This window comes from Solea senegalensis, linkage group LG16, assembly GCF_019176455.1.
Source record: "Solea senegalensis isolate Sse05_10M linkage group LG16, IFAPA_SoseM_1, whole genome shotgun sequence".
NCBI classification, from domain to species: Eukaryota; Metazoa; Chordata; class Actinopteri; order Pleuronectiformes; family Soleidae; genus Solea; species Solea senegalensis.
The window spans coordinates 20,511,894-20,525,099 of NC_058036.1; the positions used below are offsets into that span (position 1 = coordinate 20,511,894).

The 13,206-nt window shown below is 41.0% G+C and overlaps 1 protein-coding gene across 2 annotated transcripts in view; it reads left to right on the forward strand.

Moving 5' to 3' along the window:
* Nucleotides 1–13,206, forward strand: part of LOC122783323 (leucine-rich repeat and fibronectin type-III domain-containing protein 5-like) — an 86,048-nt gene that overhangs the window by 58,889 nt on the left and 13,953 nt on the right. For both annotated transcript variants that reach the window (XM_044048046.1, XM_044048047.1), the window contains 5 exons: nucleotides 9,745–9,965; nucleotides 10,985–11,113; nucleotides 11,201–11,381; nucleotides 12,287–12,442; nucleotides 12,556–12,815. In XM_044048046.1, the coding sequence (XP_043903981.1) occupies nucleotides 9,769–9,965; nucleotides 10,985–11,113; nucleotides 11,201–11,381; nucleotides 12,287–12,442; nucleotides 12,556–12,815 (923 nt within the window). In that variant the 5' untranslated portion in view covers nucleotides 9,745–9,768. The remainder of the gene's footprint in view (nucleotides 1–9,744; nucleotides 9,966–10,984; nucleotides 11,114–11,200; nucleotides 11,382–12,286; nucleotides 12,443–12,555; nucleotides 12,816–13,206) is intronic.

The following is a 13,206-nucleotide window of genomic DNA, read 5'->3' on the forward strand; positions in this document are numbered from 1 at the left end:
GTCGTAGTATTTCGAGAACACAAGACTACAACGTGAGTGAGCTGTACTCTCGACATAAAGCACACGATAGTTTTATGGAGATTTATGGAAATGTTCAGATGACAGTTGTACACGAGCACTTCAGGCAGAGACTAACATTCAGCAGACAGTCAGATATTTTCATAGAGACTTGGATTGTGGTGTTATGTGTGCCCAATAAAGATTCTGCTGCAGTGCTCTGCTGCTGTAGCCCATCTGCTTCACAGTTTGACATTCTGAGTTACCGCTGCCTTTTTATCATTTCAAACTAGTCTGGCCACTTTGACCTCCTGCACCAACAAAGCCTTTCTGCCCAAAACAAACTGCCACTCACTGGATATTTTCTCTTGTTTGGACCATTCTCTGTAAACCCTAGAGATGCTGGCACAAAGTAAATCTTTATTTGAAATAATCAAAGCAGTTAGCCTGGATCAGCGTCATCTACATATGTCTGGTTCAAAATCTCTTAAATTACATTCATTCACTTAGAGCTTCAGCAGGTCATCTTGACCATGTCCACATGTCTAAATGCACTGAGTTTGAAGAAGTGAACCTGTGAGGAAGCTACTCATTAACTAAAATGGCATGATTCACACAGCTCCATAATAATAATAAGAACATAATAAGGGTCATATTTGTGCTACCATGTCCAATTAGAACCCTTTCAAGGCTACCTGGGTACTAAGTGGTTACTAAATGGGCTTGAAGTGGACAGATTATCGTCTTATTTGGTTTCAGTAACATGTGAGCAAACATGGGCGGGGCCACCATGGTATTGTCATAATATTGTCATATAACCCTTATGATGAATGGACATGCTGGCTGTGCAAAATGAGCTGTGTGGCATTTCCATTCTGTTGTTGTTTTGTAACATGTATGATCTAAATATGTAAAACAGAAGATTCACAAAAACTAATCAATCTAAATAACCTGCACCTCAGTGAGGAATTCCAGGCACCATTTAGGCCTATGTAGCATCTATCGTGCTATTGCCCGATGCTTCATTACTCCACTGAGTAATCCACTGATACATACATATATACATCAGGAAGATAAAGGAAGGATAAGAAGATACAAGGAAAAGGAATTCTGGAAGAGTACAGATGTCTTAACAGATGTCTTTTATGTAGAGTAGTTTGTGTTTAAACTCAGTCTATGCTCGGGCCGCTAATAGAGGCGTCTCAAAAGTTTGCTTTTTTGACACTTGAATGGAAACATCGTCTCCTTCTCTCTCTGTCTGCCAGTCTTATGTGATCTCTGTTCTTCACTACTGTATTTCAGTCCATTACTGTCACTATCTGTCTTCTCATAAATTCTAATATAAAAGAGCCTGACCCAATTTAGACAGCTTAAATAAAATATTCATCCGCCCCGTCTCACTTCATGATTAATACGTTTTTTTACACCCCAGAGAGACCGTTATGAAAATATACCTTGTGTGTGTGTGTGTGTGTGTCTGTCGACTTTTATTCTCTGGTTCTATTTTTAGTCACCTCAGTTGAGCCATCTTTTAACTTGTTACATTTTCATTAATTTTCTCAAATCTCATTTCCATAAGTTCAGTAGTTTTGTGTGATTATCAACTATTCTATACTGTTGTACTCTCAAACAGAGTAATGCCAAGATCTGTTGATATACAGAGAAACCTGACAATTACTACAGTACAAATCTATCTAACCACAGTGGAGAGAGAGAACTAATCTATTGGAACAGAGCAGATGGAAAGTAGAGTATACGTAATATGTATTGGTGACCTTTACAACCTTGATCAGAGTTTGTAATTCTAGAATAATCATGGAGCCAATGCTTTCCATATCTGTCCAATATTACTATTCATATACTACTGAAGTGAGAGATGTTGTGAGGGTGTGAATGTGTCAATAAACATGGGTTCAGCCTCAAAGGGGCAAAAGAAGCAAAATGTGAAAAGGAATTGTGAACAATGTAATACTTAAACCCTAACCCTTCACTTGTTTAGTTATTGTTCACGTTTTACTACATTCATTTAACATACGCACACTAATAACTTTGTTGGGTACACATTACACCTGTTCAACTGCAAAGTAACACAAATATCTAACCATCCAATCACATGGCAGCAACTCTGGGCATTTAGTCATGTAGACATGAGACTAGATATGAAAATGGATCATCATCCTCTGACTGCAGAACCCCCTACGGACGAGAATCACTGCTTAACCGCTGTCAGTAACCAAATGTCAGTCACATGTGATCTGCTTTGTATTTTTCCTCAAAACTGGGACATGATTTATAAAACTGACGCCACGTTCTTTTGAAAAAGATGTAAAAGTAGTGAATGAGACATTAACGCCTCAGGAAAATGTTTGCAGATCATTTTCCCACTGACTTCCATTCAAATCACCCCCCCGGTGATTGAATGACTTTGAAATTGCCATAGCCATGATTGGGTGTGGCATTTTAAGAACAGCTGATGTGCAGGGAATCCCCTACACCAACAACCATCTCTAGGGTAAAAACAGAAGCGTCCAAAAACTAGAAAACCTCCACTCAGTGGCAGTTCTCTGTGGGGAAAATGCATTTTTGAAGCAGATGTCAGAGGAGAATGTGCAGGCTGGTTTGAAATAACCACAAGTTACAACCAAGGTATATACACAAGCATCTCTGAGGGCACAATATGCTGATCCTTGAAGCAGATGGGCTACACCAGGTGCCACTCCTGACACTTTATTAGATGCTCCGTGTATGCATAACGTAGTAGAGTAAACAGTATCTCATGGTTATGTGTCTGGCATATGAATGCGTCTCTGGGCTGTTTGGATAATGGAGTAAAAACACATCTTTTTTTTTCATCAGGGTCAAACTATTTATTTTTCAGAGTGGAGGAGGAAACATCTGGAGCAGAGTAGCATGAGTTAAGATGTGAAAGCTCTGGCTCTTGTTCAGTGTGGTCTCGTGGAAGACACCGTTGCCCCGTGCAGCCGACACATCTTGAGGCACTTTCACACCTATTTGCTCTGCAGCAGTCACTGAAACCCTACAGCTGTTTGTTTTGGTGTAGGAGAGAAGTGTAATCACAGCGAAACCTCGCTGAGAGGCTGTTTGCAACTACATCTATAAGCAGGAGCTCGGAGCTTTGTTTGGATGGCAAAATGTAATCATGTGCAGCTGCGGAAAACAATAACACAACTGTTTACAGTACAACTTAGTAAATGTATGTAGTGTGGTGATCATTTCACTACTACTACCATACTATTTGAACGCACCTGTTCTCATTGTTCAGTTGTTGTTTTCATTTCTTAACTGTCATTGGCCTTTTAGTGTTGATGGGATTCTCTCCATGCTCCTTGTCACATGCAGTAATAACCATTTGTTTGCTCAAGATAAAACACTTGCAACCCTGACAGGGAAAACCAGCACCTTAGTGCTGATTACAGTGTGTAGTATGAACTGCTTTGTATCTCAGAAAAGATGGAATATCTACTTCAATGACACCTAACAGCCCTTGATCTCCCATAAAACAATGAGCGGAGAAATACGTCAGATACTCTTGAGCGTCACTGATAAACGCACTCATGCGCCTCGTGAGGGATAGTGATAGCAACATTACGACTTTGAGATTGTCTTGTGAATATGATATCATCTGATAGCCGGTGATGGATGCACTCTGGCGTGTTGTGAACAGCGCTGTGATGTAATGGTGCGGAAATAGTTTTGTCGACCAGATATTACACAGCACCATCATGAATCAGGCACTTAAAGCACCACTGTCAGATCTCTTATTACACATCTTCCTTCTTCCTTTACTCCTTCTCTCAAATGTACTGTTTATACGTACACAATATTTGCATCTGTGTTTAGGTGTCGGATGCATACGTTGTCTCATTCCACTGCTATCAGACTGACCTTGGTCTTATATTCCTGGCAGCGCTTGAAATCAGTCTGTCTTTATCTGCCTTTGATTGGATTGATTTCATCCATTTGAGGAGTTAGTGATGGAGAGTGGGAGGCAGGTGAAGGGAGGGACGCGGTGCAAACACAGGTGTGCTAAATGACCCCCAGCTCAGTGGGAGTAAAGTGCAGGGATTGTAATTGACTATTGAACCCAAACATCTACCGAGGTGAATGGTGATTATCCAGCACAGGTCAGTGTAAGAGACCTTTTCGCTGTTCCACCGACCTGACTGAAAACCAACTGTTTCAATACTTTTATCAAATGGCCTACACTTAAAGCTCCAGTGGAGAACGTCTATCACCCCCTGTGGACGTCTGGAGTAATGACCAGAACACTGAGGTCATGAGAGACCTGCTCCACAGTCACACACACACTGACAATGGGTTGTTGTTGTTCTTATTCTTCGTCAGTAAATTGCACATTTGATTATTTGATGTTTTTGTCTGTAACCTCGTTGCTCTTTGTTGGTTTAGGGTTAGGGTTGTTGGAGCAGTGTAGTAAAGGTTGCCAGTTCAACTCCCTACCACTCACAGCCTTAGTACCTCGTTACCTCGTAGTACCCTTTGGTTTCCCAGAGAAATTATGCAGGTTGACTTTATTTTGTATTCCTTTTTATCTGGTCAGCGCTTGAAATGTGCAATGCAAATAACATTATTATTATCATTCCTACACACAGAGAATACATTAGGATTTTGATATAAATGCAACGCACCGATGTAGATGAGAGTCAAGTCTTTGTGTTTTCTCCATATGTGTGTGTGTGTTTGCATTAGTGGGAGCTTGCACTGTGTCCATGATGAGTGTGTGGGTCCTCAGTGCAGTGGTCTCAAAGTGAACTAATTGAATAAAGAGTAATTGTGATCTATTTAGGCAGCTGCTGACCCCCGCTGTTTGAATGGCTAAAGCCATTAGCTTATGCATGAGGTTTGCTCGACTGGACACAGAAAAACAAGGCCAAAGAGTGGAAGAACAGGAGAACAGGAAGGCAGCGGATTTGTTAAGTGGCGCTGGTACAAACAACCAACATACCTCCAAGTGCAGGGGAGCATATAAACTATTAATTCATTTGAGAAACTGAAAATAAACAGCCGCTAAAAGGTTTTCCAAGAGTAACAGCCTATGAAGTCCAGGTTTACAAAACATGATTTAATAGAATGTCCGTCCAAGTCACCAGGATTTATATGTTGCTCAAGTACAACATGAACATTTTTCAATACAAGTGACACTTTTGCTTGGAAATGATGGCGTTAACACGCATTTCCTGAATGACATTCAAATCACATAAGTCACATAAACGCTGCTCTTCAGGGATAACTTTACATCAACATAAAAGCTGAATTTCATTAAATCAAAGAATTTCAGAAACTCTCACTGCGTCTGCATCTCTTCAGTAGTTGAGTTTGTTTTATTTATTTTGTTTGTTTATTTCAGAATTGATTCACAGTTTTTATGATTGAATACAATTGAATATATTCAGAAATATGTGTTAGTCATTTTTATAACTGACGGTAAAAGAAGTAAAAAAGGACAAAAGAAACTGACTGAACTGTGTTTTTTGCTCAAGGCTATGAAATAAATCTTGTGCTGAATGAACTCTGAACCTCAACTCTTAAGAAAACAAATTCACCCAAGCAGGTGTTGTTTTGTTTGAACCACAATATTACTTTTAGTTTTTATTAAAGGGATGTTTCAGACTCAAACAAGGTTATTGAAATCAAATCCTGTAAATATTCTGCTGCCATATAATCCTTGTTTTTATTTAAAAAGGACAAATAAAATAACATGCGTGAATTTAAATCTATGCAACAACGTGCAGTCAGTCACAATCGTGAGAATATATTCAAAAATCATCATTATGAAAAATGATCTTAATGAAACAGACAAATGAAATGACTGAGACATGCTTTAAAATGAACTCGTATAACTATACCAGCAACAAGCAGGAATTTAATAAACGAAGGAGAATTATGCATGAGCTTTTGTGTTTGCACTACAATTATAATATATAGAAAGCAATGATGTGTGACAGAAAGACATACTGTTATGAAATCTAATGCAATTATTGAATATTATCCAGCATGGATTTAGTTGTATTTTGCTCCGAGACAAACTCATTTTTTGTGTTTCCGTTCAGTTCCTTGGCACCAGAGTAAAATGGTACAGTACTGGACCGGCTCCACCCACAACGGTCAACTTACTGAACAATGTCACTCCCTTGTCATCTCTGCCGTCTATTCTCATACAAAGCTTCCCACACACCAAGTAACGGGACTAGTACTGTTCCAAATAGAACCATACCATGATGGAAACACTTAGTCAAAGAGCCCCGAGAGCAAAAACCACAATGTACCCCCACACGGGGGGGTGAGTCTAAATATCGATCACGTCCAACACATGGATTTTATGCACTTTGTTCTCGATGCTGTGAATAAATCGAGAAGTCCTGACATATTGTTTTCTTCAGTTAGACAGATACTCGTCACGTATCCTGTGATTTCCACCGATTACTGACCGGGGGGAACGCCAACCACATTCAGATCTAGTAAAAGTTTATCATGACTAACATATACATTTTGTTTCATTTTAATTTTCTATTCTATCACACTGTACATGATAAACCACTGTAACTCTCGTAACATCTGCTGATTTTTCTTTACCAAACACAGCAATGTGCATGAACAGATGATGGTATTTAAACCAACGGGAATTTAAATCTGTCTTAACATGAAAGCAAAGCTAAGATAACGACAGAACAACAGAGGTTATTGGATTAAGTGCATTGCCCACACAAAGACGATAGAAAACTCATTCTGCTTGCTCTTAATGCTCAACTGTGTGGTTTGCAGTCAAACACATCAGCCCTAACATATCACTGGGTAACTGGATGTGTATTAAGTGTAAAAAGGCTAATTGGCAGCAACAATATCTTCAATCACAGCTTCTTGGCAGCTTCAAAAGGCCTTGAATGCAAAAGCTAATCCAAGCGCTCTCTTTTTAACTGCCACGTCGTTCCACCTGTTATCCACCTTGAGATTTGAATGTAGCCTCACATCAGTTTCAGTATATGGAGTGTGTGGAGAATCCATTGGAGCTGCCCAAGGAGCCAGTTAGCAGTTGATCGCTGAGCGAGCTGGGGTGATGAGAACGTGCAGGGAACTGTGGTGTCAGCGTGGACGGCTTTCAAAGACACGGATAAAACTGGCTCAATCTTATTTTACACAAAACAGAGCTTAAATGTGTCGTCCTTACCCATAATCCCTTTGATTGATTCAACGGTCTGTATCAAACTCTTTTTTAAAGTCCTCATGAGAGCAAGTAGCTTCATGTAAATGTATTTTTGTATCTCGTCACCATATTGACTGGCATTGACTGCCAGATTGATTCATAGGAGCCAATAGCATTGAATGGCATGAATGACAAAGTAAAGGAGGTCTCTTTGCCACCAGGAAGAGGATGACGAGGATGAAAGGCCATGCATGTTCAGTGATTCAGGGGAGCTGCTGTACATCACGATATGATACGTGATACATGATACGTGATACTCACTATATTGCAATCAAACAGAGATACATCACGATATCTGTCTAACTGAAGAAAACAAAACGTCATAAAGTCTATGTATTGAACGTGGATGGAGCATCTCTTCATGTAGCTTTCTCCATCATTAGCCTGCTAGTAAACTCCCAGGTAACTTCCTCCCAAGATTCCATGTCAATGACTTGGTAATCTATTTCAGTTGTCAGAGACAAACATATTCTCTGACATAATGAACATGAAATGCAGTTTTAGTGTGAAGTATAAGTGTGACAGCGCGACATTGTCATCATCTGTCCGACCCCGTCTCCTCTCGTTAAATGAAATTCATCCATCTCCATCCTTTTTCCATTCACACCTCAGCACTCATTTTAATTAGCTCCCTCTCTGATTCCTCCTTCTCCCTCTCTGATAATTCTCCGCCGTCTCCTTTCCCATTTCTCTGTCTCTCTCACTCGTTCCTTCTCATTACAGTCATTTCACAGGCTGATTAATGAGCCGATATCTGCTTTCATGTCACAAGGGTCACAAACACTCTCTCCCTCTTCTTCCTTTTCTTTTCTTTCCATGTAGCACACGTGTGTGTGTGTGTGTGTGTGAGTCATCTGGTGCTGCAGCGTCTTTCTGCTCCTCTTTATTTGCACTCGCATCGAGAGAGAAATAAAAACATGGCTTGTGTGGCGTTCAATGGAGGATTTCAGCCTTGTAATTACACAGTGGATGGACAGAGACAGCAGAGGGAGGAGACCGGTTCACGTGGCACATGTGAATATGTATCAGCAGTGTCCATGACTCAAACTGACACTGAATTGATTTCAGAACACTTTTCTTTGATTGTCACTGCACAGTCATCAGGGTGGCGGGGGTGGAGAAGTGTGTTTCCAGTTTGGATTCATTGATTGTGATCATGTAACTCACCACACAACAATAATAATAATAAACACATTCCAATGATTAACTACACATTTTTCTATCAATGACCCACAGACAGGACAGGGGACAGGGGACCAGTTTGATCACATGTGATCATATTGGTGTCATTATAGGTTCAACGTGTAGCCAGAAGTAACTAGTCTATTTGGGGACAATACAAAGGGAATAAAAGTAAAAGATGGACACAAACAGTAAATGTGTGTGCATGGAGGACCAGAACAGGAAGGACATTCTTTAAAAGTCTTCTGCTCCCTTCAAGTGGAACTTGTGAACTTGAAATTCCAACATGAAAAGTCGCGTACGGGACAACCTGAACTCGGAGTTAACAGGTCGTGAAAATGACGGGTTAGCGTTCGAGGCTTGCGGCCAAAAGCATGACCTCTCCGCAGAGGTAATGACCGCTCAGCTAACAGCAGCTAATTAGCAGTTGTTAGTTCATTCACTAATAATCAACTTTTCATTTTACTAAAAATGCTAATGCAGCTCTTTTCACTGTCCTCTGCAGCTCGTCTTTTTATGTGATGCAGAGACGAGGGAAAGTTCCCTGGGGTTAAACTCTCATGTTCTCACTGTGTGTGTGTGTGTGTACTTGTATGTGTTACCTCTTCAGGATCCTAATGAGGTGGAACCTCTGGTCAAGCAGTATCCCGAGAAGAATAGCTGCACAAACCTCTGTGTGTGTGTGTGTGTGTGTGAAAAGGGAGGGAGGGAGGAGAGAGAGAGAGAGAGAGAGAGAGAGCGAGATCCCTTTAAAACCGATTCTCCAACGTCCTTCAAACCTCAATCACGGTTGTCATTAACGAGCATTTCCACACCCCCTGTATCATCTTCTCTCTCTCTCCCCTAATTATCTACAAGCACTGCTTACTAATGGTGAATATAGTTGTGTGTGCATGCTTGTGGATGCTGATGGGCAATGTCTAATAAGTCTAATAATCTCCAATGGTTTCATTAGTGATATTTGAAAGTTGCTGGTGTGACCTGTGGGCTCACTCATGTAATGTTTTCTAATCACATTCACTGCAAGTTGCCAAGTGTAATAAGTGTGTAGTATAATGTAAGTAGTTATATTACTCCACATAAAGATTTGAGGGATTCCTGATGCATACTAACACGGTGTTATAAACTTTGAGTATAGCTCCTGTAATGAGAGGGGCGGACAGTGGATGACAAGATGAACATAAACTTTGAAAGTCAGCAGACGATTGACAGACAAACTGAGGAGATGCCGTATTACAAATTTTTGTATATCTCTAAAATGCCAAATGAAAAGAAATAGCGGGAAAATGGAAGTCATTCTTTTTGTCTCTATCCTGTTTTTCCAGGTGTGTCCAGGTAGGGTGGTGACCATGGAGAGGCTGTTGCTCTGTGTGATGCTGGCGGTTGCCATGGCAGTGCGGGCACAGATTTGCCCAAAGCGTTGCGTGTGTCAGATCCTGTCGCCCAACCTGGCAACCCTCTGCGCCAAGAAAGGTCTCCTGTTTGTACCACCGAACATTGATAGGCACACAGTGGAGCTGCGGCTGGCTGACAACTTTGTCACAAGGTAAAAGTCATGTACCGTCAACAACTGCTGCTACCCTCTAATCTAATCTCTAATCTAATTCACACCACGTATTCACATGCATCCTGCGAACACTTGTCAATGATCTCACTTCCCCTGCACAATATGCAGATATACTGAACATGGATGTCATAAAAATGCCCTTTTTCTCAGAAGGTCTGCACTATATTCTTCAAAAGTAAAAGTCTCTTCCTCGACAGTTACATCAAATCCATCCATAATCAAAACAAAGCAAAGCAGAGAGAAATAATCCAGTTGAAATACTGATAAACTGATTAGGATGATACAAGGCCCACTGGAGGACGTGTGAGTTTGGTTGGCATGGCGATGATTGAAGAGCATAAATTGAAAATGTCATTAACTTCTGTTGAGAAACAAACGATGAAAATTATAACTAATTTTCCTCAAAACTGGAAGCACGGACTCATGAGCCTGGAGTTCTGCTTGTCAAACACATTGTCTTCTGGCACTAGAATAAAATAAAACTTATTGGCTGTCACATAAAACAGCACATTCTTCAAGGACCTAGTGAAGTTCATGGTCTCTTCATAGCAGGCAGAGCAGCTGAAGGCTATCTCCTGATGGCGTTGCTGTTTAATGCCTCTGTTCTTTGCTTTGCAGCCTTTAGAGAGAGCTGCTCACGCTCACAAATATTGAATGAGCTGCGCAGGATGAAAGGAATAAGATATGGGACTTCCCTTTGAGGATGATTTTTGTTCTTGAAAATGTTGAACGTTTGCACACAAAAGATCTCTTTCAAATCCACTGAGCATTTAAGGAGCGACACATGTGCAACATTGTTCTCTGAAGTCATATTTTGACACGTTTTCATCCTGAGATTGACAGCTTTGCTCATCCAAACTCCCTCTCTCTCTCTGGGATTCTGGGTGTTCCTCAAAAGATGCTCAAAACAGTGTTGGGACAGCCATAGACGATATGCACCAGAGAATGTCTGTCTCTTCTCTAATGGAACTTTGCTTTGTGCTTGTCCATTTTCACAGTGTGAAGAGGAAAGATTTTGCAAACATGACACGGCTGGTGGACCTAACATTATCCAGAAACACCATCTCCTTCATTACACCTCATGCCTTTGCTGATCTGGAAAACCTCAGAGCCCTACACCTCAACAGGTAACACAGACTGTCACTTATCTGTTTATCTCCACAGCAGCAAAGACGTCCATGTTTCTAAAGAAAAGGTTTGTTGCTCTCTCACAGTAACCGGCTGACGAGGATAGGGAACGATACGTTCAGCGGGATGTCAAAGCTTCACCACTTGATTCTGAACAACAACCAGCTGGTGCTGATCCACCAGGGAGCATTCAATGACCTGCTGGCGCTGGAAGAATTGGACCTCAGTTACAATAATCTGGACTCAATTCCATGGGAGGCCATTCAGGTCAGGATTTCTTTAAACTGCAGCAAACTTTCAAAGCTGTTTGTCTGGAGGCCTTTAAAACCAGCCAGTGTCAATAAAACGCCTATAAAACCTCTTTGGCCTTTTCTTTGAAATAAAAAAAAAAGAGCTTTGGGGCTTCTGGACAGAACAGAGGCCATTAGGAGACAACTCAATAAGCTTATATGCAGTTTCCATTGATTGTCTCACTTGAGATTTTTTAATTTCTATGCATTTTTATTGCTGATAGTTAAAAGTTTATTGGTGCTTTTTGCGAGTCAACAAGCAGTTTTTATGTGATTCAAATGTCACCTCCTCTGAAGTATTCTCAGAGCTTAGACTCAGCCGCAGTAGCACTCTTGCTGCTGCATTAGTTCCTGCAGTTCTTTAACCACATCGTGGCCTGTGCTGTGATCCGCTTGGATCCAGGACCCGTGGTGAACTAGAGAAGAAGCCTGGTACATGTAAGTACTGATAGCTAACAGTACATTCAGCTGGCTTCACCCAGGTTACAACCATACTAAAACATTTACTATATGTACAGTGTTTCTGGAGCTTTGTATTCACCACTGAGTCCAGTCACGAATGATAAGAACCAAATAGGAATTGAATGAAAGTAACTGCGTCATCATTTCCAATGTTCTCTGTAAAATGCAGCCCTGGAGTTTTTAAACTAAAATGGAGCCAGGAGAGTTTTTAAACATCTCCATTTTGAGAGGCTCTACATGCCAAGGAAGATGGATAACAAGCGTAACTGCAGCAGAATTATGTCTATTAAAAAGAACATAGAATAGTATGAATGTAGCCTGTGTTCAGGGGAAACTTCAGTCACCTACAAGTGACAATCACCATTATCAGTTACTATTATCAGTTAATTAAAACATTGTTTTCCTCTGGCATTCCAACAGAGAATGACAAGCCTCCATACGCTAAGTTTAGACCACAACATGCTGGACTTCATCCCAGAGGGAACCTTCTCACTGCTGCAGAAACTCAACCGGCTGGATGTCACCTCCAACAAACTCCAAAAGCTACCACCAGATCCTCTGTTTCAGCGAGCTCAGGTAACCTTCACCCAAAATGATTTAATTTGGTGATTTAAACATTAGTCCTACATTTGCAACAACTCCAGATTTGAATATGAAGCAGAGATTTACTGAGTTTTTCTCATGAACAGGTCCTGGCTACGTCTGGGATCATGACGTCCACTTCCTTCGCACTGTCGTTCGGTGGGAACCCGCTCCACTGTAACTGTGAGTTACTGTGGCTGAGACGACTGAACAGGGAGGACGACCTGGAGACGTGCGCCTCACCCCAGCACCTCTCTGGACGCTACTTCTGGTCCATCCCTGAGGAGGAGTTCCTGTGTGAGCCCCCACTCATCACCAGATACTCCCATGAGATGAGGGTGCTCGAAGGGCAGCGAGTTGCACTGAGGTATCAGCATCACTTTTTCTCATCAAATACATGAAAACAGTGTGAACAGGCTATCCTGGCTGAAAGGCGGGGCACACCCTGGACACGTCGCAGGTCCATGATTATTTTATTCTGTAACAATATGATTTTCTAGGATTTGATACAATTATTTTCTTAATGTAGACATTCATCTTCACTTAAAACACAGACAGAAGCATGAGCTCTTCCTAGTGCAACGCTGTTATTTTTGAACTCTGCAGAATCCCTGGAACACTGAGAACAAAGAGAATATTACAGTTTCACTAATAGCACAAAGTCGAGCAAAAGTACAAAGGGGAATAAAAAAAAAACTAAAAATATGAATGCATAAAGTTCAGCTCAGGGAGCAAGTCTTTGAGGTAATACTGTATCT